Raw genomic sequence first — 26399 nt, 5'->3', positions numbered from 1 at the left:
CAGATTTATTCCCGTGCTGCTATGGGGGCATCAGAATCTCCTTCATCAAGGTCTACTGTTTACTTTTTCTGTGGTATGCAAATTTTAACCCAATCATAGTTTGTTGGTTTTCTTAAGAAGTGAAAAATAAAAGAAAAAGAAAAAATAAAAGAAGAAAAAGGGGAAAAAAAAGGCAGAAGAGGAAAAAGAAAAGAAAAAAAGAAAAAGGGAAAGTGAAAGAAAAAACTATGAAAAAGGAAAAATGATAAAAGAAAAAAAAAAGAAAAAAAGAAAAAAGGAGAAAGAAAAAAGAAGAAAAAAGAAAAGGAAAAAGAAAAGTTGAAAAAAAAGTTGGGGAAGGGAGGGGAGATGAGGAAAGGCAAGGAAAGGAGAAAAAGGAGAAAAGGTAATAAAGGGAAAAGGAAAAAAAAAAGGAAGAAGGAAAGAAGAAAAAGGTAAAGCAGTTGTAACTTTTCTTCCTGGGGTTTTTGTGGTTCTCAGACTTGTGAAATGTATCACAGCCTGACTGTTGACCTATTACAACTGCTTGAAGACCTCAGCCAAAAATTCTGATACTGATACAGCAACATATAATCTGTTCAATCTAAAAATAAAGACTGATACTTAGAAAATAGTGCAAGATTAATTTATTTACAAATATTTCATCCAGTTATATTTTAGAAAAACTTATGTTTTGAAGAAGAATAAAAGTGTAACTCAGCAATTTTAGACACATTGATCAGAAATTTTAAACACACTGATGCTTTGCTGTTCCTTGGAGGTATTTTTAGTGTTGGCTTTTCCTTTTCTGGAAGCTTCTAATGTAACAATACCTTCCACCACAGTGCTGATACGGGGATCAGTGATTCATTAAAAGCTAATCTATGAGACATTAGGTTTACAAGTGTCACAGACACATTAGATTTGAGAACAAGGAGGGACACAGTGGTGAAAGGATTGTCAAATATACAGAGAATATCCCCATAAGTGTATAATACCATTAGTTTTGCAGGAAAGCATTAGTTCTGAAAATTAATTCTGTATGTGTAATTACTGGTCTCAGCTCTTTAGGAAGTGGTATTATAGCAAGTTAGACTGAAATCAGTCAAAAGATGTTTTATTTACTTTTTGCCATTTGAGGGTTAAGCAGCACTCCTTATATTCAGAAATCCCTACATCTGTAAAAAACCCACAAATATCATACACATCTAATCAGTCTAATAATTCTAATCAGTCTAATAATTCAGATATCTTCATTTTCACGTGATGTACACAGAGCCCTTCAGACTAACTCTTGGCTAATTCCTTCACTATGAATGTCAGTCAGTTACCTACAGGGTTTGATATAGTCTTTATAGAAAGAGAAAATGGCAGAAGCCGCTTTACTTTTCCTCCATGGATAGTCGGTAAAGATTCTCGCCCAAGTACTCCAGCCTCTCCCTTTGTTCCATGTCCTGGTACAAGCCTTTGGGAACCTTGCTCAGGCCATAAACCAGGCCATACAGGCAGCCAGCGATGGACCCAGTAGCCGCGCTTTCTCCTGCAGGTTTAAGCACAATTGCAATGGTCTCTTGGTGTCACCTTCACATATACAACCAAAATACTGCAGTGCACAGGGAAGGAAACGCTACATGCTGATGGAGTGTGGTGGGGACGTGTTGGGTCAGTCCAAAAAGCTGGCAGCACCCCATGTCCTACCTCTGGCAGTACAGGTGAGGATGCCTAGGGAAGAGAGTGATGCCAAGGCAAGCTCATGGAGACACCACTGTGGTGTGCACTGCTGGGCTGGGAGCTCTCTTGTTTTCCAGAAGATCTACCCCAACACAGCAGCTCTCACAAGCAGCTAGCCATTGGTAGGAAAAAAGGAGGGAATAGTAGTTGCAGAGTCTCTGCTATACAACAAAGATCCTGGACTGGAGAATGTCCTTTCCCTCCTCACAACACAGCATGTCACTGCACATGCTTTAAAAGATCCAGCCTTGGTGAGTAGCACTGATGCTCTGTGCATGTGGTGCCCACAGGTTTGCGCCTGCCATGCTCCCAGTGAGGGACTCTGAGCTCCCACCACTCCATTGGGGCAGGTGAGCAACCCAGAGCCCCTGCAAAGGGTCCACACCAGGCAGGGAGGGAATGGGTGTTTTGGAGCTGGGGTCCTACCCCACCAGCTATGCTGGCCCTCCTGAAAGCCCAGCGAGATGCATCTGCCAGTGAGAAAGCTATCTCGTGCATGAGAAAGTTCTCTCTCGTAAAGCTGTAAAAATACTGAACTGTGTGTCTCTAAGTGCTGGATTTCACCTGCCTGGCATTTGTTTGGCTGCTGTGTTATTTTTCTCCCTTTCTTGGTTTTACTAGATGCAGCTGAAAGGTTGCTTTGCCAAAGGTGCTTGTGTTTTGGCAGGAGAAGATGTCAGTCCTTTAGTAAGCCATACTGGATTTACTCCTCATGAGATGTAGATGGAGCAACATTTGAAAAGTGCCATAAACAGCTTGTGTGGCAACTGCCACCACAAGAATAGGGTTTAGAGGATAAAACCAGAGGTGAGGATGTAACAGACAACAAGGTAGACTGGCCAACAGAGGCACCTGACAGCCAGGAGCGCTTTATCCCACTCCTGGTGAGGGAGCAGAGAGTGGGAGGCACAGGGGACCCTCACCTCCGTGGAACATGGAGCGGTTGCAGAGCTCTGTCCAGTCCCCGCCGCAGCCCAGCAGGGCGTCGTATGCAATCATGGGGGCGTCATGGCCTCGCCTTCCCCCCCGGCCTTCAGAGCTCCACCGCCTGTACGTCTGTGGGAGAGACAGCACTGTCAGGGTAGGGCATGAGAAATGGGGGCATGGGGCACTTGGCCACACCAGGATGGTGTCTCCTTTGCTAAGAGGGAATAGCCCATGGGGCAGAGAAAGGGCATAGGCAGCTGTGCTGCAGGCACCACTGCTTGTGGCATGGGAGCAGCTGGTACAGCGGCAGCCGCAGCCTTGGTGATGCCTGAGGTGCAGGTATAAGCCTGCACTTCAGCTTAATGCACAGAGTTCTTGGTGGGCAGAGAAGGTGGTTCGATTTAAGCAAGCCAAGAATGCCGAAAAGCAGAGCAAGAGAGATTTCAGGTTCACATCTTGGAAATTCCTTATAATTAAAAAAATTAAAGTTGGTAAGGACTTACTTTGTCAGTCCTCTTCCTGCTTCTGAGAAATATTCTCAACTTCCCTTGCTGCACGTTTGCAAATGTTTTCATTAGCTAAGTTTTCATGGGAGGTGAAAAAGTTCTGATTCAGTAATTTTTTTAGGCATTTAATTTCAGACTATGTTAATTCAAGCCCCCTTCTCTGTCTTTTTCTTGCCTAACATTTTCTCTCCTCTTCTACAAGCATTTGTTGAATAAAAGGGAAAATAATTTGAAAATGTAAGAAACATTTCTTCTTCAGGAGAAGAAAGAATAAAAAAGAACTCCAAACCCACAGTTAGGTTTGCAAAGGAAAATTGGATTTTCTCTAGAGGAGATACCCCAGAACTCAATTTTTCCTGCCCCAAATCCCCAAATTAACTCAAAACCAACAAATTTATGATTAAAAAATACCTTCCTATTAAGAAATGGGCAGTCTTTTTTCCAGAAGTTTAAGTTACTTTATGGCAAGTGGAGTTGTTGCTGCTTGGCTGGCTCTGGGCTTCTGCAACAGGTGTGAAGGGTTTGCATTTCTCTCTATTCACTTTCACCTCAGCCATTTCATACTTGGTTGTGGTTTATCTGCACAACACAGCAGAGTGGGACTAGAGCTTCACTCTGCTGCTTTCCTTTTCTTTTACAATTTAGAGAGTATTTATGCCTTTATGCTGTTCTCTGCCACTTGCAAATTTCCAGCCTTATTGATGCAGTTTGGATGCTGGTGGAGCAGCACTGACACATGTGCAATACTGCCAAAAGCAAGGGTGCTCAGAGTGGAGGTGCTATTCTGGGTGCCCAGCCAGGTGGCTCAAGTGTCGCTCCATTTAGTCCTGCAGGTCGCTGATGCTCTGCACACATCTGATGTTGTCTTGCTGAAATGACTCTACATTAGGGATAACTGTCCTCAGTACTGAACCTGGGGGGACTTAACTGCACCAAGGCAGCACTTCTCGAACTTTTTCATTCTCCTTTCAACTGCAGCACCTTTGTGCATCCCTGTGCTGTGCTGTGGCACCAGCCCAGCTTCCCTCAAGTGGGCCAGCAAGGATTTCGTACTTGGATGGGGTGTCAACATGTACTCTCTCATGCTGATGGCACTGAGCTGCTGCCAAGCCCTGGAGGTAATTCACACATCCTCTCCTTGCTGTCAACCCCTGCTGCCAGTAATTACAGCTGCCTCTGACTTTCTCACTCTTCAGGACCTGACCTGCTGCTGGATAGCACTCCCCTTTTGTTCCTTTTTTTCCCCCTTTCTAGGTCCTCTCAGTGTTGGTTTAAGCAGCTCCACCTTAAGAGAACAGCAGTCCTCAGAGTCTAATTAACCTGGATGACTTTGGTTTGGTTCCTCCCTCATTTTGTCTCACATTGAGTTCAGGACAGGAAGCAAGCCAGGAGAGTGGGTTTTTTTGCAGAAGCAATGCTTATCCCAAGTGTAGAGCAATGTCTGCCTATTCAGTGTGTATCTAACATCTTCCAAATGCACACCGCTGAAAAATGATTTATTTTACACTGGCCTATCTTGTATTTATACATTCAAGAAGGGGTAATTTGTCTTTCATCCTCATTTCTCTTGTTATCTCCAAATTTAAGCTGTATACCAGCTTTTACAGAATATGGTCTTTTCTGCTAAGCATTTTGAGGTGTGATTTCTTTTAGGGAGGGAAATTGCCTTTGCAACATGCTCAGATCAATCCAAGATACATTCGAGGGCTTCACTTTTGCATACATCTGACACTGTGCCTGCAGAAAGGTGCATCTGGCCAAGCAGGAACATGCATATGGTGACCTGTTGGCAAGAGTGGTGCCAGATATTGGTGCTTTATTAATTAAATGTGTAAAGGCAAGAGGCTATACTCCCAGACTCAAGGGGACAGTTTGTCTGGAGGGAATGCAAAGGAGAACGCTCCTGGGAAGAGGCCAGGCAGAAGGGTTACCTTCTCCTCATTTATTCCTTCCATAGCTATTAACACGCAAACAAAGTGTCTCGACTTCTGCCAGGCTGTGATCTCCAGCTGGTGGTGGAGTCTGAGGGTCAAGCAACATTTGTCCTTTCTTGTTTGTTCATCAAAATAAATAGCTCAATAGGCCAAGATAGTTGGCCTAGGGAAATGAAGGTAAATTTTGCTTCTGCATTAGGAGTTCATGCAGTTCTCTCTTGAAATGACAATGGGGAAATAACACTTGGTTTAATCTCTCCTAAAGCTCTGCTAAGACTCCAGTAGTACTGGAAAGAATAAAAAACTAGTAGCAAATTCATGGCACTGAATTAGTAAAATAAACCTGGAAGAGATTCTATTCTTTATGTTTAGAGTGAGCAATTTCTTATTACCCACAATCTGACTTCCAGTGGCACATTTCACTGCATAATCATCTAAAAATACAAAATGTGACTTAGAATAGAACTATGCTTTAATAGTCTGGAAAAAAAAGGATTGATTTATGGGAAAAGGTGACAAGAACCATATACTTATTGCTTAGCTGCTAAGTGGAGAGTTTTGGGAGGTGCCAGCACGTATCAGATAGCTGTAAACACCAGGGAAGAAGACACATTATTTCTCTCGAGTTAAGAAGGTATAACCAGAAGTCATGAGTCAAAGGAAAGATCATGTACACTATAAAATAGTGTCTCATGGGATATGGGGAAACACCATCTCTCAAAATACTTAAAACTTGCTTGGGCACAGCCCGTGTTGGCAGAGAATCACTTAGGACATCTGTCTTCTGCTCAAAGGACCACAAAATCACAGAATGGTTGGGATTGGAAGGGACCTTAAAGACCATTGAGTTCCAATCCCCCTGCCATGGGTAGGGACACTCTCCACTAGACATGACCAAATCCAGCCTCTCATACCTGGAGGGATTTCTGCGGGACTTTGGCCACAGTTCCATTAGGCTTTAATGAGAGCCCTAGGCAAAACATTTGCTTTTTCCACCCTCAGATAGCCATAGTTTATGTTTTGTACATGCTCTGGGCACCAGATCATTGAGTTTGCCTCTCTGTTTTCTCTGTTTGCAGTGATCTCAGGACTGGTGGCAATTGCTTTAAAAAAATTATTTATTTATTTATTACATTAAGATGGAAGTTGTTTTTTCTTTCTTGAAATTTCAGAAAAAAAAATAAAAGCTTTTTGACTACTCTGGCACTGGAATCAGTTGAAAAATAGCGGTGTGTCTCTTTGAAAACACCTGTCTCAGTTCAGAGCCTTCCCAAGAGCTTTTGGAAGTTGCAATTACCTTTTCTCTCTCCTCTGCGTCATAGTTGTCTGGAAAGACAGGTTGATTCTTATTTTCCTCATTGATTTCTCTCTCCTCCAAATAAAACTGCCACTTGGCTTCGAAGTAAAACCAGTGCTCCTGATATTCTGTAGGCAAAAGAAATTAATGATGCAGTATTTCATCTCTACAACATTTTCAGTTCTACATTAATAAAGTATTGACTGACATGAAAACCCAGGTGTTTTACAGTAACATTCTGCATATATACTAAGTATGCATTTTAATATGGAGTGGGACATCTAATTGGAAACAGAGGATGTGAATTAAGAAAATACTTTCAGAATTTTGTGTTATTTTAATGGTATATTAAAATTACATTAAGATATATCAAGATGAGATTTTAAGAGAATTAACTGAAGAGCACTCCAAGGAAAAGATAAGAGAGAAAAAAATCAACTCTATGCCAAGGTTTTTATTCCTTTATTATGATTAAAGAATATCTAAAAATGCTTCCATGTCCTAAATACAAATTGCCACTTACCTCAGTTATCAGTTTTTAATCACATAAATTCTCCAGTATTCCTGTTCTATTTGCACAGTATTTCTTGTGTGATCTTTCAGGAAAAGGCAGATAGGAAAGGCCAAGTTTTCCATTTGCATATATTATAATGCATATCAAAAGTAGTAAACTAATAAATAACACACACATTTGCTATCTGTGCCTGTAGAAATAGGCCTTTTTTAATAACGATATATCTTTCTCCTTCTTTTCTTTCACTCTAGGAAGTGATCTCTAATCATGCTTAACATTCTGTGTATAAATAATCTTGTTTAATTTAGTTTATTTGCAAGCCAGTGCGCTGGTTCACCCTTTTTATAAAGGCTTAAAAAGGCTCCTAAGTCAGTCAGTCACACTGAACTGTTAAGCACATAACATGTACCTGCCTGCAAAATTGAGGCTTGTAGGAAACCCTGCTTGGCAAGGTGATGGGAGTAAGGAGTTAGAAAACATGAGATGTACCAGATGGCTAAGTATGCCAAGGCAAACTAGCGATTCAGTGTGGGACTACTGATGTAAAATAAAATCAAGCATTCCTGCTTTTTCCCTCTCTCCTTCTTGGCCACTCAGTGGTGTGCTGCATGTGGCTGAGGAGTACACACACAACCAAACCATTCCTCTGAAGGATGTAATCTGATTTTGCTTCTTTTCCTAAAATGCCATACAGGTGACCCTCTTTGGCAATTATAACATTTAAAGTAGGGGGTTTTTGTAAAAAAAAGTCCAAGCACCTTTGTAGACCTGATACTTTCACAAAGTTGCCAGTGCCCCAGCCCCAGACAGTAATGACCCTTCAGCCACGTGCTTGATACTCCCGGGAATGCCCAGCTGCCCTTTTTCTAGTCCATGACTCAGTTTGGCCTGATCACAAGGAAGCCATTCACCAGACCTAAGAAAGGGGAAGTGTTTAGAAAAATGGAGCAAAAGTGCACTCAGAGCCATCAGGCCAGGGAGAGCATCGAGATCATCTAGATGCATCTACAGCATCTGGATAAAACCAAAGCAAATGTTGTTAGCTGAAGTAAACTATCAACACCCACTCCAGTAGCTGGTTACAGTTGGTTTTAGATATGTGGGTGACCTGGCAGGTTTCTTTCCCTTTTTCTTCCCTCCCCCCATTTCCCCCATAAGCATAAATACCTCAAAAGTGAATGTTTTCTACGTTTAACAAGCAAGGAAGTGTGATTATCCCACAGGCTCAGAAACAGAGGTATTGAGCAGTTGCAGGAGATTTTAGTTGTGTGGACCTGTAGCACGCTCAGAAATCCCATGCCATTAACCCTAGCAAGGCTCTGCACCATTCCTTGAGCCCAGACAACATGACAGTCACACTCAGGTCCATGGAACTATCTGGCAAGTAATCGCAACTGGATATCAGAGAGGGGTGTTGAGTCGAACGCTCTGTGACATGGATAACAAACACAGTGTTTGTTATCCTTGGGGGTAATATAGCTAAAATAGCGTTTTCTAAAACTGGAGGACTGTGTTTGGCAGGATTTCTTTGCAGCACATCTCACCAGCCAAGGAGCTTAACTTTAATGCAGGACACTTTTCCCGATACCAAAATAGGACAAAGCTCAACAATACAGGCACTAGCCTCAAGAGTCCAACACACATACCTCCACGCCAAGGGGTCCTGCTCGGGTGGAGTGACAGGGGCCTGCTGCAAAGCCACTCAGAGAGATACTCACTCACATTAATCCTGCACCTGCTCCTCATAGGTCTCTGCTAAAAAAATCCTGGTGTGCAATGAGGCACAGATGAAAATGCAGGGTGTTTCAGGAAGGCTTCCTGGTGCTCCTTTCAGACTTTAAAGCAACAGCTTTCCTTCATGAGTAAATTTTACTTTCTGAGTGATATTGAGTAAAGATTTTCACTGAATTCAATCTTTCTCAACAGCTGTCCCTTAATATCTTTCTTCAATGTTTTAATGTAATGATACTTGTCTGTCCATGGCAGGTCTCACCATTACAAACACATCACTCTAGGGCAAGAGTGGACTAAAATACCTTTGTCCCAGAGACCACATACATTAGTAGCAAAAATAAAGTAGTAATATCAAATTCAGTAGTTATGTGACATTCAGTTGTTTTAAAACAAGGATACAACAGGCTGTATCTTAAATATTTGTCAGAAAAGAAAAAAGTCAAATCTGAATTTGTGGTCAAAAGTTAACTCTTGGTCAGAAGGCAGGTGAAATTTTCTGTAGGTGAAATTTTCCTGGCAGGATGAGAAGAGTCTGGTTTTTCTTATGGAAAATATTGGACTGTACTATTTGATGGAAGGGATCTGAATAATTCATATGTCAGCAGTCAGTTTGCCTAATTACCTGCTGAATGTAATTGCCTTCCTCCCCCCTGCCCAGCAATTTCAGAAGACTTCCTGAAAATAAAACTGTGCAGTAGGGCATCGCCATTGCTATTTCTCTTTGTATTTTTGCCACCAATATACCAAGCAGAAGAAGGTGGCACCACCTGTGAAGAGCTTACTTCTCTGAGCAGAGAAAGCAGGAGGACAACCTGGGGAAAGAGGAGAAGGGGAAAGCAGCAAGATGGAAAGACTAGGGAGTGATGTTTCTTCAGTGCCTTCCTAGCAAAACACAGTTTTGAGAGAATAATTTTTTTGGTTCCGACTCCTTACCTGCCATGTGACGAATGGTCTTCTTGCAGTATTCTTCAGCCATCGGCACAACCTTCATCATCTCTCTTCCCCACTGCACAAGCGGTTTCCCTTGTATTGCATATGCCACAAAGAGAGCTGTGCATAGGGACCCTAGAAAACCTGGAATTTACAAATAACGAGGATTACTAGTGTGCAGTCTGTGTTGGTCGCATCCTTACCTTGTTCCTCATAAAATCATCAGTGGAATGCTGGCTGTTGGGTAGACTGATGAACGTACATAAAAGATCTCCACCTGTTTGCAGGCTGACCCGTGGCATGTTGAGATTATTGGCTAATGTGTGGTGTCTGCTGGTTTGTGACTTATTTTATATAGAAGGGAGCTTGTGTTCTTTGTGGTGTAACGTGACAGAAATTGAGGTAGGGGTCAAAAATAAACATTGCCCACCAACGTGATGCTGAAAATCTAATTGAAGTCACATGAAATAATCGCCTTGCACAAAGTGATACAATTACAAGCTATATCATCTTGCTTACAGAAACATCCAGCCTAAGAGCAGTGGTTATTAGATCTAACACTATTTCTGGCTCATTTTACTCTAAGGGGACAAGCCCCTGTCCCCTTAGAGAAGACAAGCAAATGTCCAAAAAGACATGCTGTCTGCCTCCTTAGTTAGGTCTTCTACTTTGGTTACAAATATCATAATATTGTAAATATTACAACAATTGTAACTGTTGATGGGCATGCAACACTTCCATGACATCAGAAACAGAGGGGCTCATTTCTCATATTTGCTTGTAGTCTTGGCATTCCTCAAAGGCAACAAAACCAACTCAGTGCAGTGTGCCAAAGAAGTTTAAGAAAACAGCTCAGTCACTTAAATAAATCCCAGGTGAGCAAAGTATTGATGTGTGTGCTTCTCCAGGTATGAGTCCAAAAGCATTCACTCATGCACAGAGGTGAGCATGAACTTTGTGTGTTTCGCTGAAGGTAAAACCACATTCTTTTAGGAGGTTACAAGTCCAGATGAGATGATTACCAATTCTCTCTGCCACGAGATCTGCAATACTAGGTCAGGCCCAAGACACATCTAACTGGAATCCAATAGATGCTTTCATAAAGAATAAAAGCCTAGGTAGGGCCAGCTCAAAAGGTCTCAGAAAGATATCATCTAGCTCAGATGCCACAAAGATCCTTGAGTGACACATTCACCAGAATGTGGGTGGCCAGAGAGGGTTTAGAGGGTCAATCAAGGGACTAACAGGGGGCAGTGGGACAAGTCAGTGCAGAGGGTAGCAGAGGCTGGGATGTGCCCTGAGGATTTTCAGGGGGCTGGCAGTCTCCTCCTGCCCACTCCCCAGGCTGCCTGTCCCCCTGCTGCTGCTGCCCTGCTCCCTCTACTCATGGCAGCCCTGCTGTCCCTCACTGGGGAAGAAAGCAAGCCCTGGCCAAGGTTTTGGGCTCTGCAAGTAATGGCAGTACAGAGTGAGCCTAATTAGTTTGGCTTCTCCATTCCTCAGAGCTCCTAGGCTAGCTTAGGGACAATTTTAATTATACAGCTTGATTGCTTTTGACAGTGGCAGCCCTTCTCTTCCACTTGGCCTGATCCCCTTTGAACCCAGGCATATCTGTGGACTTTGCAGCTGCCTGTAGCAGTGACGTCTGAGGCTTGACTATGCACAATATGGGGAAGTATTTCCTTTGTTTGCTTGTTTCAGTCCTGACTGACACATCAGTTGGGTTTTCTCAGTCTTCGAGTTATGATGATCACAATTGACATTTCATTGGCACCTTTCAGGGCGGTAGTGAGGTATATGGTGGCCCTTCCACTGCTCTCCTCCCTGCCTCCCCACTTTTCCCAGCTGAAGAGTCCTTCTGGATATAATTTCTCATTCTATGGAAGGTGCCTGATCACTGGAATCCTCTGTGCTGCCTTTTTTTGGGTCTTATAAGCCCTTTCTGAGGTGAGAAACCCAGATTGCAAGCAGCCTTACCGCTGTTAATACACCATGGACTTTACACACCAGCTAAATGATATTTTCTGATTTGTTTTGAATTCTTTTCCTTTAATTTTATGTCATCCTGATGGCTTTTCTGACTGCTTCATAGCACTGAGCATGTTGAACATGTCACTATTTATTATGGTTTTATTTATTGCTCTCTTAAGCAGACAAAATGAATACATGCTTACGTAGCATAAAATTATCAAAATGACAGACCTGAATATTCGAAACAACATTAAATCTACTTATTTATGTTTTGTTGAGAAAATGTTTCAAATTGTATCCTAAAATATGCAGAGTTAGATTTTTTGGCTTATTACATTTACCTACAGCAACTGGATATGACAAAACCTGCCAAGAGAAAAATGTTATTATCCCCTGAACCATAAACTTGCATGATAATAGTGAGCCATCTAGATATACATGAATCTAAAATTTGATCAGGGCAAGTAACATGAGTATGTTTTGGACAAGGCAGGTTGTGTTTAGTTATTGGAATTTTAGGAGAGAAAACAACAATGCCCGAGAATGCCATCTGCATAATATACAAGGAAATATATAAGCCTATATAAGTAATATGTACATGTCTTACATTCTCCAAGCAAAATTCAAACTGAGGCATTGCAGTTTACAAAGCAGAAGCAGTTTAACCAGGTGAATTCACAGGAGCTACGTTAGTCCCTACAGAATTGAAAGGCTGCCTCAGGGATGTCAGTGTGCTGACAGGTCAGTAGATTTACCTGTGGGATGGTTATGAGTCATTCGCCCACATTCAATGCTCACTTCAATAAGTGACTCCAGTCTTTCTGGCTTCCAGTATCGCATTCCTAAACACATGGCTTTTGTGGATGCTCCAAATCCAGAACCTAAAGTAAAAAAATAATGCCAAGCATTTAAAGGAGGCGGATGTTACACGGATATGTTGATAAAATGTGAAACAAGCATACTTTATTAATTCAACTCATATATCTGAAAGGAACTCCTTAGGGAATGGGAAATTACCATGCAAAACAAGTTACAAGTTCTGAAAGTTTCTTGCGAGGAATTTTGCTCCTATACAGTCATTCAGGTTTTCCAATATTTTCAAGTGCTACAAAGAGAATAGTGTGTTCAGACAGCATTGCACTTCCTTGCTCACAGCACTTGTTTGATTCAAACTCTCATCTCTACTCATTCTTGGCTGACACTGCTGTTTTGCTTGCTCCAGATGCCAGCACTAGAAACAGAAGTTTGAGAAACAGATACATTTTTCCTACACCCTTATTTTCGTAGCTGTAAGCACATAATTAAAACACTTTATAGGTGCATCACAGTTCATCTTATAATTTTAATGCATATTTCATCCTAGAGAGCCTCACCAGTTTCTGCTACGTACAAAAATAATGTGTCCAAAAAGAAACTAAAGACTACAGAGCCAAATCGTACAAAGTTATACAGTGTCAGAACTGAAGTTTCCTATGTGACCTGAAATTAGTGCTTGTGTGCATACTCGTTATGCTACAGCCTGCACTTACTGAGCTTGGTCTTGGGAATGTCTGCCTCGTGCAGCACAGAATTTATTTATTGAATAACTAATTCAGAATTCCTTTTAATTCTCAGCACTGAGTGCATGATCCCAGGTATTCACCTTTTAAATGCTTAATTGAATGGAGAGTTAAATTTACTAATGAGTTTCTCTACAGTACTTATCACAGTAATATCAGGATCCCACAGAAGTTTTAATGAGCTTATCTTCACAAGGCACCAGTGAGGTGATTATCTCCTCTTTGCAGCTGGTGAGCCAATGCCCAAAAAAGCATTAACTCGTTGCAGGCACGCATTCTGAGATGCTTAGGCTTCAATTTTTCAAAGTACTTGGCATTTTTCAGCACTGTCTTTGCTCAATCACACTTCCCAGTGACCTTGGGAATAGCTGAGAGCAACCAGCGTTCCTCTACTTGGTCCCTGAAAGATAAGGGGCATATTTATGCCACCTAAATTTAGCCTATGTGGAACTTGCATTAGGAGCACAGTCTCCCTGTCCTTCCCAGACAGGCAGCACGGAGAATGGCTGTGTGTCCATTGGTGTGTACAATGCCATAGTAGGAGCAACTCATAGGCCAGAGTGAATTGAAGCAGCAGATGCCAAGGAGCCAGGGTCAGGGCTTTCAGTCTCTTATCTGGAGAAGAGCCCTCAGCTGCTCCCCTGGGCTGTACCTGCTGTGGGTACAGAGCACCATGGGCTCTCTTGGAACACTGCTAACACTGCTTGCCATTTAGTCTTATCCCAAGTGTCTTCAGCTCCAGTGCCCTAAGATCATGAGTGTGATCCAAATGTGGTCGTGGAGGGGCAGGAAGATCTGAGGCATTGCAGTTTACAAAGTCAAGTCAAACTGAAGCCTGAGCCAAACTAACATAAGCCACCAATCGGCATTTCCAGCTACAATATCTGAATTTCCCTCTTAAGAAAAGAGCTCTTCTCCCCTCAGAGCAGCTATCTTGAGTGAGCACCCTAGCTAGGTGATCTAATTAGGTTAGCTGAAGAAAGCTCTTCCCTTCTTCCTCAGAGTCTAATGTGCAAATTCTGTGTGCAGTAGCTCTTCAAAAAAAGGCCAAACACCTCATAAATGTGACATGAAAGGCTTTTCAGAATACCATTTTATTCTCTGCAGGCTCCGAGCCTGATTCCTTACCCCTGCTACCCTTTCTGACAGTGAAAGGGACCCTCTCCAGAACATCTTTGGCCACTGCTCCTGGTGAAAAGGCTGGATACTTGTCCTGCAAATGGTGTGTTTGTTGCTCCTGATCCTCATATATGCTACAGCTGGCTATTAAGGAGTCAGGAGCAGATAAAACTGTCTGCCTATCCCACAGATGACACAGAACTGAAGGAAGAGTCCAGAAGGAAATCCAGTCTTCCAGGGCACCAATCAACTGGGAGAAAATATTTTCTCCTTATTGTAAGGCCAAACTCTTCATTAAATCATCTGCTGCCATAGAGCAACAGATGAGAGTCTTCTTCACTATGCAAACCTGAATCCTACAAATGACACAATCCAGGATGTTTATCCAAGAAAGGGGGTTCTTGTGCTACACAAAGCTGCTAATGAAATAACATCTCCCAGTGTATCCAAAGTGGAGGATGTACTACATCCTGGCCTGAAGTAGCTTGTCTTTGCAACTTCATTGTGTTTCTCCAGTCTAGGAAGTTACATTAAAACCTTCTGCAGAATTAGACAAGCAAACTCAGTAACAAAAAATTCGGTCACATGGAGTAACAGTAAAGCCAGACAGGGCTTCAGGTGCTTGGCAGCTGTTATCTCCCATATCTCAGTATCTGCCATTTGAATCAAAGACGTAAAGGGACACCAAGACTAGTCCAAGCAACAGGAAAGACACATGTAAGAACATAAGGACTGTCCTCCATGATCAGACCAAAGGTCAACCCAATTTATCATGTCTGACAATGGCCAATGAAGAGGATACTTAAGAAAGAGTAAAAGAAAAGTACTATGACCCCTTGTACTAAGCTGCTGACAATTTGTGTCCCTGATCCAGGAGGCAGCTGGCTATTTGTCTTTCTGCTTAATAACCCTTGAAGGATTTCCCTTGGTTGAACTTACCCAGCTCTTTTTTGAACTCACGTGAACTGTAGCATCTCTACAAACTGGCATTGGAAAATAGTTATGCAGCCTAATTAGGTGGTGTGTGAAGAAGTCCTTTCCTTTGCTTGCTTTGAGCTCATGGCCTCCTACTTTCACTTGAAGTCCCTAGATGCTGTCTTGGAGGAGATAGTGACTTTTTGCTTTTCCTATTCATGTTTCCAGTTATTTATGACTTTACAGCTCTCTATTGTAATGTCTCAGACATCACAGCCCTTGGAAGCAGGTTTTTTACCAATCCAACCATCTTTCCTCATATCCTTTCTAATTGTCTTTCATCCTTGTGGCAGGAGGGAGGAATCAGATCATATACAATAATCGAGAAACAGTGGACTTGGATTTATACAGTGGTGCAAACATATTTTGTGTTTTGTTGTCTGTTCCTTTCATGGTCATTTCTAATCGTCTAATTGTTTTCTGGCTCTTATGCAGCACTGAAATGATGTTCTTGTAGAACTATTATAGCTCCATGATCCCTTCCCTGAGTGGTATCTGGATAAAAACTGCATCTTTATATACTAAATTAGGATTTCCCACTCTCCCATGTATGACTTCTCACTTATCTGCGTTGTACTTGGTTGTGCTGCTGTGCCACACAGTTGTGCATCACTGTGAGCATCTTTTACAACTCTGCATCATGTTGTCTTTGACTTTGTTGACCTGCTATGCACTTGCATTTCCAGACAGTTTGTGGACATGCTGAACAATAGAGGCCACAAAAGCTGTGTTGACACCTCTTATTAATTAATTTTCATTGATGCACTATATTATTCTCTTTTAGTATGTAATACCTCACTGTGCTTTTCTTCACTCTACATCTGTAGAATAACAAAGATTAGGGTAATGGCTGCTAAGCCCTGAAGAGAGTGTGTCTTTTGTGACTACAGACCATTCTGCATGAGAACTTAGAAACTGGTACCTTTATGTCCTGTGCATCTGCAGCTTTTTCTCTTCATTTTCTCCCCCTCAACTTTCTGCATTTAACTCACACTTTTCCCTCATGCTCCTCTGCCAGTGCCAACAGCAAAAGGGCACTGTTCTGAAGTGCTTCTCAGAAGCCCAGCAACTACAAACAAAGGCCTGCTTGGATGCTGCAGTCTCAGCCTGAAATTCATGATACAGGTAGAGCCAAGCTATTTGACTGGCCATTTGTTGTAAATTGTAAACAAACTCTTAAAATGGAAGGTATTAGGCAGTCTTGGGCAGGTCTTCTGGTGGTCACAGGAATCTCACCAGCCTCTAACATAACCCAGGTATCTCTGCAACCAGTGTGACAATGAGCATGACATGAGGTGGCAAAGAGACACACAGGGTAGTTTCACTTATGAACTCAGTTTGCTGACTACATCCATAAGAATTTGAGCAGAGAAGCATCTTATAAGCAATGCAAAATCACCCAAGCTAAGATTTCACTGGTCCATGAAGGCTGGCACATAAATTATTGCTAGAAGTAAGATAAGATAGAATGACCACAGCAAATCAGCCTTTTGGTTCCAGCTTATCCAAAATATAATCTGACTGTTAGGCATTCAATGTTAGACATTCAATGCCTGTGGCGTGTTTTTGCCTCAAGAAGAATTTTGTGAAAATTTGATTATAAGTTAATTATAATAGCAGTGTCAGGTCCCATAGTAGACCTAACATCTCTCACTCAGTCACTGGTTCTTTTGCTCTCAGGGTGAAAAAAAAGACTTCTTGAGATGTTCAGGATGCTTATTTGTCATACCAGATGGAGAAGTTTGTCTTTAGCTCTCAGATCTCAAAGTAAGAATTAATTTTAGATCCTTCTAGTCCAGAGTACCCCCAAAAGCAGATAATTCATCATGGACAGCTGGGGAGGAGGAAGGCTAAAAGAAGAGATGTAGCTCCAGTACAGCAATGGGCCAAGGGAACAGCCATGTTCAACTGCTTATTGAGCAATGCTGAGAGCTGCTTGGGGCCAATGGCCACTCCCACAATTATTTTGACCAAATTTTATCCACTGGCAATCAGAAAACATGTGACAACTCCCAAAGGGGCACTTTCTCAAATCTGACCAGCTGATAGGAGGGTGGGCAGAATACCCATTTCGCTTCCAGCAGCTGTTGTGAGGAGCGGGGGATGAGTGAGAAATGCTTTTTGTGTCAAAGAAAACTGACTGCAGAGACCCAGAAATAGCCATGGCATTGTGCCACCAGATCTTTGCCTCGGTGTTGCATCAATGTGCGGTTCTGTTGAGCAAGGCCAGTACGTACTGCAGTGGCAGAATGTCACACCAACACAGCACAACATCCCTGTGAGCTGCCATCGTTTCATGGCTGCCTGGGTCTGTCTCCTCTGGTGATGTGGTGTCTCTACAGGCTTTCAAGATTAATTGCACTGGATGGGTATGTGTTGTGCATACAGCTGCACACTTGTTATTGAACTTGAAGTGGAAATCCCATTCATTGTAAAAGTAAATTATCATAAAGAGAGAGAAAGAGAGGGTCAGGGGTAGGTAGACCAAGCTAGGAATATTAGGGATTATTGGCAAAACAGTGATAGTTGTCAGCAGGGCACCCAACTGGAGAAAAGTCTCTGTTTTCCTTCCAGTAAACACATTGGTGCTTAGAGCAATTTACAGGCTTGGCATTTCATTTCGTATCTGGTATCACTGAAAAGATCCAAGTCTACAAATGTTTAAACGAAAAATGGCAGAAAATATTTCTTAAAATAACCATTAAACTCAAGGACAATGATCTGGACCCTGAGGCACAGAGCCAAGGACAAAGTCTCTTTAAATAGATGTTAAAGAGGGAGGGGTTCGTTTAAGAGAGGACACAGTGCCCTACAGAAGGAATTCTTGGCAGATCTCTTGCCATCCTCAGGCAAACATGGAAAGGTTTCAGGGGTAGTGGCCTTTGATGTCAGGGGGGAAAAGGAAACAATTTCCATATAGCCACAAACACTGAGAGCATGCATTATTCCAGCCAGGACCTATAAAAGGAAAGCAGTACCGTACCCTTTTCATTGAACGGTGTATGCCAGGCGAGAAGGTGGTTGTCTGGTTTTAATTCCCTACAGCCTTCGATGGTGGCGGGGTCTGGCCGCCTGCCCGAGAGCTTGTCAATAGCATCCACGTACCGTTTTACCAGCTCCCGGTACAGATCTTCTAAACACCAGTAATCTGCTCAGGGGAGGGAAGAGAAGGTTGTTGTGTCATGGCAGAAGAGCAAAAGAGCTTGGAAAACACGCAAGTAAGCTCATTATGCATTTAAGAAATATTTCTGTTTTCACTTCCAATACACCGAGTCATATTTGTGGTGCCACTGTCAACACATTCTTACACACCATGAAAGTGGGCTGGAGGGAGAATGGTCTTAACTCTCAATTCTCATCTTTTCCTCAGTACCTTTCCACTTTTAATTCCTTCAACTGGAAAGAAGGCATTCTATTAATCAACAGTAGCTGCTCAAGGCCTATATTTAAGCTCTGTGGTGTGAAGTAATTACAGAGGTGTCCATCTGTCAGGTGAGAGCATGGCTGTCAGGGGGACTGGGAGAAGACAGCTGTGCCTGGCTTGGCCCCTGCCTTTGCAGGTGTGAATCGAAAAATGAAAGCCTATTTTCTTTTAATTACCACACTACAGAATTACTTTAACAGCTATGTATAACTAAACACAAAGGCAAATTAGTGACCCTCTTTTTTTAATCTATATTTTACATGTATTTTGTCTAAAATCTGTAGGTCTTTCATGCAGGGATGCCAAGATCTTATGTCAGTATAGTATCAAGAACAGTGAGCTTTTATAAAAAATATTATAAAGATCAGTAAGAGTAGTAAATCCCTAAAGTCTATAGCATTTCCAGCAGATAAATTCTCTCTGTAATAAGTTCACTAACAATATCTGTTCATAGATTATTTTTACCAAGTCCTACAGTTTTGCCTAGGGATGAACATATACTGTAAAACATATACTGTTTCTTCATATAGCTGCTTCTCTTGGCTGCTGTTGTGTATTGTTGGGCTTGAAGAGTCCTGCCTTTGGCTCTTGTTGAAGAAAACCTTCCACTGCCATCTATCATAGCTGTGTAGTCAGTGGGAACACAGGAGACCAAAGGGATTTATCCACTTGTGTACTTTCTATGTACTTAGAGAAACTCTGTTTAATACTTAGTTTGATGCACAGGTTGAATAATACAGCAGGGGAAGTTCTTCTAAAAATATCTTCATTTTATCAGAGATGGTGAATTCTTGAAATCCACAGAAGCAGTTTAATTTAAGAGAAAGTTTGGAGTCCCAGAAGCCAGAGACACTCTGAAGTACCAGTTATGCAGGCAGGCAAATAAAGAAGATGAAGGGAAGAACAAAGATTCCCCTCCTTTCACATAAAGTAGTACCCTACCCATTACACTGGCTATCTCACATACAATCCTAAAGAAACAAGACACTTTCAAGCTGCCAGCTCTTTCCATATTTAGGAGTCATGTGTCGCAGTTTATCCAGATGGGAGCTAGGAGCAGGATTTACTGCCTTGGCGTTTCCTACAGAAACCTTGTCCCCAGAGCCATAGTCCCTGTAGTCCAGCACCTCTGGGCTGCTCAAGCCCACCATGGTTCCCACACCTGGAGCCAGGCTGCTGTCTCAGCTGTCAATCAGACAGGTCCTTTCTTTAGAAATGAACCCTTATTTTTTATAAACCCATGTCTAAGAGAGGAAAAGATTTTCCTTGCTGCAGGGATAGTTCCCCTGGATTTGATGATGCTGTTCTTGTTCCTCCCTTATGGGACAGATTTCTGCTGGAAGTGGATGTTCTGTTTATCCTTCACTGTCAGATCAGCCTTTCAATCTGTGCACATGGTGGATTCGGGGATCACCAGCTCAGTCTGCAGCAGCATCCACAGTCCCAGCTGCTTCTGGCCATGACACTTCTGGAATGTCTTTCTTGCAGCCAGCAAGGTGATGGCCAAAATCTCCTCTCCAGGTGAGAACTGCCTTTGCCTTAACACAAGCATTCACCTCACGATTGGCTGCTGCCACAGGCTGAGAGCTCTCCCGAGGGCAGTGCCCCAGCGATGGGATAACATGGTGAGCCTAAGCCCTGGGCACCTTCATCCCAGCCTGCAAGCACCCTGCAATTGCCTGCAGCTATGCATCCAGGGGATGTGGTGGCCAGCAGGCAGCTAGCCAGGCAAACAGGATGTGCATGGAGCAGGGCAGTGAGGGACAGGGATATTTTTATTGCCTTTTTTTTTTAATTGGTAATGTTCCAGACACCCAATATATTCTTTAAAATCTCAGTCTCCACAGCAGTGAGGGCTGACTCCCCACTGCATGAGGAATGCAGGTTTCCAGGGCTGGTGGCAGCTGCAGCCTCACAGACCCACATTCACCTTCTTTAGCTTTGCTCTGTTGACGTGGTTGATTTGGCACACAGGCTGGGCCATGAGCAAGTCCTGGAGCCGTTTTGCATCCCCCCTGCCAGGAGGAGACACTGCTGCAGGCAGGAGTGGTTCTTGTTTCCCTTGTGGGAAGCAGAGAGAAAGACTCATTTTCTCCTGTTCACCAGTGTTACTGTGAAATGAAGATTTCTTACTAGAATTCCCTACTCCATCTTGCTGTTTTCTCTCCAAACCATGAAAGCACCTTTTTAAAATGCTTGATCAGGCCAAAGAAATGAGAGTGTAGGATAAACACAGCCAACGGAAATTATGGCTAAAACTTTTATTTTAGAGCCACAGTCCTCCTGCTATATTTAATTAAAAGTTATTTATTATTTTATTGTTAGTCTAACTGGCTTGGTTACCCAGAAGTTATGGTTTTAGAGAGTTCAATAAGCAAGAAACATATGATACGTATTTAATCATACCCTATATTCAGAAATATTCTAGTCATCTTTTTTCTTGATAGGCTGACATCTTGCTCTTATCTTTAGTGTATTAGCTATCCCTTAAACCATTGGTTAACTGATAGCCAAGTATGAAGGGCCCAACACACTCTTCAGCTGATCTCTATGTACTAAATTTAGAGCACACTGGAAGCAGGCAGATAAAGCAGTGAAACAGGAGCACCAGGGAAACTTCATTGATGTGAAGAATACTTAAATGCATTGTGAGCTTCTGTTACTAGGAGTTATGCAGTCTTATGAGTTTTCAGAAAAATTATAAATATTTTTACAGAGATTAAAAAAATTGATTAATTCTGAAGAGGCAAAATGCTGCTGAGACGTCACCGTTTTCTGGTGTACTTTCTATAGTCTTGACAGTCTCGGAAAGCTCTAGTTTGACAGGTAATGATTCAATATAAATACTATCATATCTTAAAAAGGCTATACCTTAAGAAAAAAACAAATGTTCTCTCTCAAACCGTTGGGATTTTAGAAGGCATAGCTTAATAACTTCCACAATTCTGACAGACTTTATTATAAGCATAGTATGTTAGAATACTTTTTGGACTAAAGACATGGAACTCTCCTTATAAAACAAATAGTACTTTTTCTGGCCTTGCTGGTGCAACCTTTTGTCTGAGGTGCAGCAGAAAGGAGACAGTGCTAGCTAGTGCTTTTAGCCTGAAAGCAGTATTAAGGTAACTCTATCCAGTCTGGAGTTCTGGACACAAATATGTTAAAAATGCACTTAGAAGAGTTCTTATCGGTTACAGATGAATCTCTAGTGGCTATATTATTCCCTGATGTATTCCAGCATACAGATAATACACTTAGCAATTATTTTTGTTATGCTGTACATGTGGTATTTAGTCTTTAAGCTTTAACTAACTGTATATACCTAGGGAAAATAAAGGGAGAGCACCTCCACTACAGAAATCAAGACTTACCAGTTTGTGTGATGGTCATAGGATTGTGCTCATGGAGGAGCCAAACCAATGCAATTATCATTCACATAAGCAGCATTTCTGACACGCTTTCTCATGACTTCCCCAGCAATCAGGCTTATTTTAAGAAATACAGCACCTTGACAGTTCTGTTCCTCTCCAGACTGCATTCACTAGTCCCATCGTACCTACCTGTGATGACAGCCTCAGCTGTAGCCATGTGCATGAGCGTGTTGTCACTTACTGGCCACTTGTCGGAAGAGAGCACCAGGTTCTCAAGCCCTCCAATTTCCTTCAGCTCCTGCTGGATTTTTGCACCTAAGGCATTGTTTTCTCGGGAGAAATTGCGATAACCGAGAGCATCCCCTACCCCAGCCAGCACGAGTGCAGCTTTAAACTTATCCATCCCTGAGACACTTCCTACTTTCCTTTTGCCCAAGACAGTCACTGTATCTTGATCTTCCTTTGTTCCTTTGCCTTCAACTCAGCTCCCCCGACACTTTATATCAGCCATTGTGTCACACCGACAGCGCTCTCTATAAGGCAAGGACTTCCTTTTCTGGCTCAGCAGATGCCATCTCTTGTCCGAGACCCGACAGAGAGGAAATATTTCATAACCCAGGGAGTTTGCAGGGGTTTTGTTCAATGAAACTGTAAGAGCAGACCTGCAAAAGCCTCAATTCAGCAACCCAGCGTAAAGCAAGCCAGGAGATCCTTAGCCCTACCCAGCATAAGTAACTCTACACCCAGAAAAACAGATGCCTCCACAGGGGTGCTTATTTATTCAATAACCTGTAAATTAATATTTTTTCGCCCATTTCTGGTATGCTGAAGTCAACCTGTCTCTCAGGGACCAGTCAGAAGGAAAGCCTCTTATAAAAGCAGTTTTTCAGACTCTGTACACACTAGAATGAGGGATTAAGCAGTAAGAAATCTAGTCAAATGCAGATGACTTCTCCCATTTCTAATTATGCTCTATGGTGATATTGTTAACAGCTTTCTTGTTCTGTTCCACCTAGTACAACAATGTTCTGCTAATTCACTGCACCCCTGGATAAACACTGACCAAAACACCAACTTCAATTTCATGCCTTACTCCCTAGCAAAGAGTGACTTTTTCCTGAAGCTGAGCTCAGGCGCAGCCCACACTTAGACTCTGGAAGGAAACTATTTTGAAAGATGTATTTAAATGGCATCCTGTGAGTGTAAGAAAGTCCTAAAGACTCACACATTACTACTACTTTACAGATAGAAATACAAATGTAAATATAAACTTAGGTAAATAAACAGAAAGCTTTGATTGACTTGACTGTACTTTTGATAAAGGACACCTGGGGAAAGGTCTTTGCTTTTCTTTGATCTTTTTCAGAGACCAATAATGATTGCTATTTAGATGGAAAAGGCCAGCAGTGTAAAGCATGCATCCTCCTAGCACCCAAAGCAATAAGCAGTTAATCATAGTCTGAGTTACTGACACATGTAGAAATATCACTGTACTTAATGCAGTTTCAGGACACAGAGAAGTATTGCCATGCCTGTTCTACATTATAGGAAATAAAGTGCCCAAGTGGTGAAAGTAGCCTCTGTTAGTACACATTTGTTTTAAAGATGGCAACCTGGTTAACAGAAGAGCTGAGTATTAAGAAAAGGACACTGAGAGTGTTTTCATTGCTAGAAAGCAACATCTCTGCCCTGAAAAAAAAAAAAAAGGCAATTATACCTTAGGATGCCAGGATGTGAGGGGCATCATGTAGGCACTACAGGATATGCAGGGCCAAGTGTCCTACAGTGGGGCCATAGCCAGCCTGCTCTAGAGCTGGCTTGCCACAAAAAGTGAGGATGCCCTGCACGGCTGTAGGAATAAGCATCATCTCCCACAGCCCGGGCATTTATGCAACGTAGAGGTAATCTTAGAGCCACCCCTGGACTGCTAGTTATCTCAGGTTCCACGTGTCTGAAAGCAAACACTCAAGATGGAAAACCAAGGCCAGGACAGCTTAGAAAAATACACCAGGCAGAAGCACTGACATTGATTTCTCCGTTACAGGTCCATCCACCCTTCTGTGGCACCCACCTGTTCTCTATTCCTGCATAGCATCACGATTTGGAGGCACATGGGAATTTGAGCTTGCAAAGCAAGGACAGGAGAAATCACCTGCTGAGGCACTGTGGTGAGCTAGTAAGGGCCTCATCAGATAGAAGGTTCCTTTCTGAAAATGGGCAAAGCTATTCTTAGTTTTCCATTTATCTTTTCCTTCTGAATGTGGCTGGCAGTTGCACTGCCCTTTTGCCTCCCGTGGACTTTACCCTGTTGCACACACACTTGGCTGCTTGTAACACAGCTCAAATTAGGAATAGAATCTCTGGCTTCAGAAATAAGGGTATAATAAAAACCCAAAGAAAAATTCAGAGAAGTTCTATTTCTCAACTCTACAAAATAGAACAGGCAACAAAGAAATTTTTATTTATTAATTACATGTGATCTCCTTTTCATGTACTTCCATCGCCTGTGAGCTTTCTGGGCAGAGGTAGGCTAGACACACTGATAACTACCCCTACTCCCCACAACAGAGGCAATTATTTGTAAAACATCATACTTACATGTCTTAAACAGAAACAAAAGACAGTAACTCCATTAAGATGAAGAAGTATGCACAACAGGAAAAAAAACCACCAAAACAAGCAGAGCTTACAGAAATGTTTGGTATATCATAAAAATGCAGCTTTGTGTCCTTTCAGTAGTGTATATATGACTGTTTTTAGATGGGGAGAATCCAGAAAAAAAGGAACGGGAAGGCTGGACAGAGAAAAGGCTTGTCTGCATTGGTGGCAATACGCTGTTTCAGCTTAACTGTATTTGAAATGCAATGTGAAAACGTGGAAGCACGCCTTTGGCAGATGTGGCTGCTCCTGCCTCCTCCACCTGAGGGGCTCTGCATTGATGATCTCCAGCGCCCAGGTGAGGGCTCATGTGCTGTACAGGCACTGAGATCTTCTGTGAATAAATGAACTGGCAAATGGACTGACAATGCTGTGTCCACATAAGCCCTTTTTAAGTTAAAAGAAGACGACTACACCAAGTGTTTCACCCGTGAGTGAGTGGCTGATGCTTCTGCCATTCAGAAGCACTCAGCAGAGAAATGCTCCAAGTTCACCCATCCAAAGGATTCAGAGCCATATCCTGGAAAATATGATTGATACCAGATGGGTGTCAGACTTCCGTTAGAGTTGCATCTTTTCAACAATTGAAATGAAGGACTTTACTTTAGCAACAGGATCATTCCTCTAAAACACATTCACTGAGATCCAGGAAAAAAAAGAGACTGATTTTATGCAATTCTTTAATAATGGAGATGAATAATTTTCATACAGTTTTACATCACTGCTTTAAAGGAAAAATAATCCTTCAGCAACACAGCATGGACTTCTTTTCACTCTTGACAGAAAGCTGAAGTCTTGACATGAAGCCTATGGGGTTTGCCAAATGAGAGTATATCGCTGCTTGGAAAAGGAGGCACAAGAAAAAACACATGGGAATTTGTCAAGTATATGCACCAAGGGGAAGTATCCCAATACTCAGTCAAAACTTAAATGCCCCTAAGCTTCCCCAGCCCTTCTCATTAAGAGGTGAACATTGCACCCATTTGTCTGAAATATGGTATTTTCTGCATGTGGTTGTAGAGGCAGCTGCAGTTGCAGATCCCTCTGTCAACAGTTTAGAACAAAAAAGTTAATTTTAGAGGTGTGTCATCCTCATCTCTAATTCTACCCAGCACACTGTATATAAAGAAAAGATCAGAAAACACGTTTTGCTGAACTGGTTCATGGTTGTAAAAATATTACACTTTTTCTCATTCAGAAGGGCTGTGCCTTTTGGTGGGCCAGATGCTGGTTGGCATCAGCTGAGGGAAGCTACTGGTGCTGACACCTGAAAGGAAAAGAGCTTGCTGTGGTTCAAGTATCAGCATCAGCAGTTTTGCTGTTACAGGAAAAGGAAGACAAGATTCGTGTGACACCAAAGCAGCCAGTGGTTGGTGAAAGCAGCTGGGTGAGGACGGAGGGCAACTTAATTATTTTGATTTCAACTTTCAGAAGGGAATTCATGACAGGTGAATACATACCTCTGAAGGTCTTTGCACACACTTCTGAGCATGCTGCTGCTCCTACAGAGCTCAGAACCCGGACTGAGCAACACTTTCCCTGCAATTACACCTCTCACTGCCAGTACAAACTAATAACACAAATTGCAGAGTTTGGGCACTAGCATGTAGCGACTACATGTAGTGAATACAGCACTGCAGCTAAGCATGTCAAGCTTCTTAAAAGCTTAAACATGGCATAGATGAGCAAACCAAACATTATAGCTAGTCAAAAGTTAATGAGTTACATTCTTGCCCTCTTCTGGCTGATGGTATAATAATGCAAGAATGT

General features: G+C 42.2%; 1 protein-coding gene across 1 annotated transcript; it reads right to left on the bottom strand.

Annotated features, from left to right (window-relative positions):
• Nucleotides 1–1080: 1080 nt before the first annotated feature.
• ADPRHL1 (ADP-ribosylhydrolase like 1) lies at nucleotides 1081–22629 on the bottom strand. The gene is made up of 7 exons (XM_017817321.1): nucleotides 22161–22629; nucleotides 18160–18324; nucleotides 12279–12404; nucleotides 9556–9696; nucleotides 6375–6502; nucleotides 2634–2766; nucleotides 1081–1519 (listed from the first exon to the last, which is right to left on the bottom strand). The coding sequence occupies exons 1-7, from the start codon at nucleotides 22372–22374 to the stop codon at nucleotides 1362–1364; spliced, it is 1065 nt and encodes a 354-aa protein (XP_017672810.1). The 5' UTR covers nucleotides 22375–22629; the 3' UTR covers nucleotides 1081–1361.
• Nucleotides 22630–26399: the final 3770 nt, after the last annotated feature.

This window comes from Lepidothrix coronata, unplaced genomic scaffold, assembly GCF_001604755.1.
Source record: "Lepidothrix coronata isolate B3197 unplaced genomic scaffold, Lepidothrix_coronata-1.0 Scaffold60, whole genome shotgun sequence".
NCBI lineage: Eukaryota > Metazoa > Chordata > Aves > Passeriformes > Pipridae > Lepidothrix > Lepidothrix coronata.
Note: the sequence above shows the minus strand (reverse complement) of the source record. Positions and strands in the feature narration are given on the sequence as shown.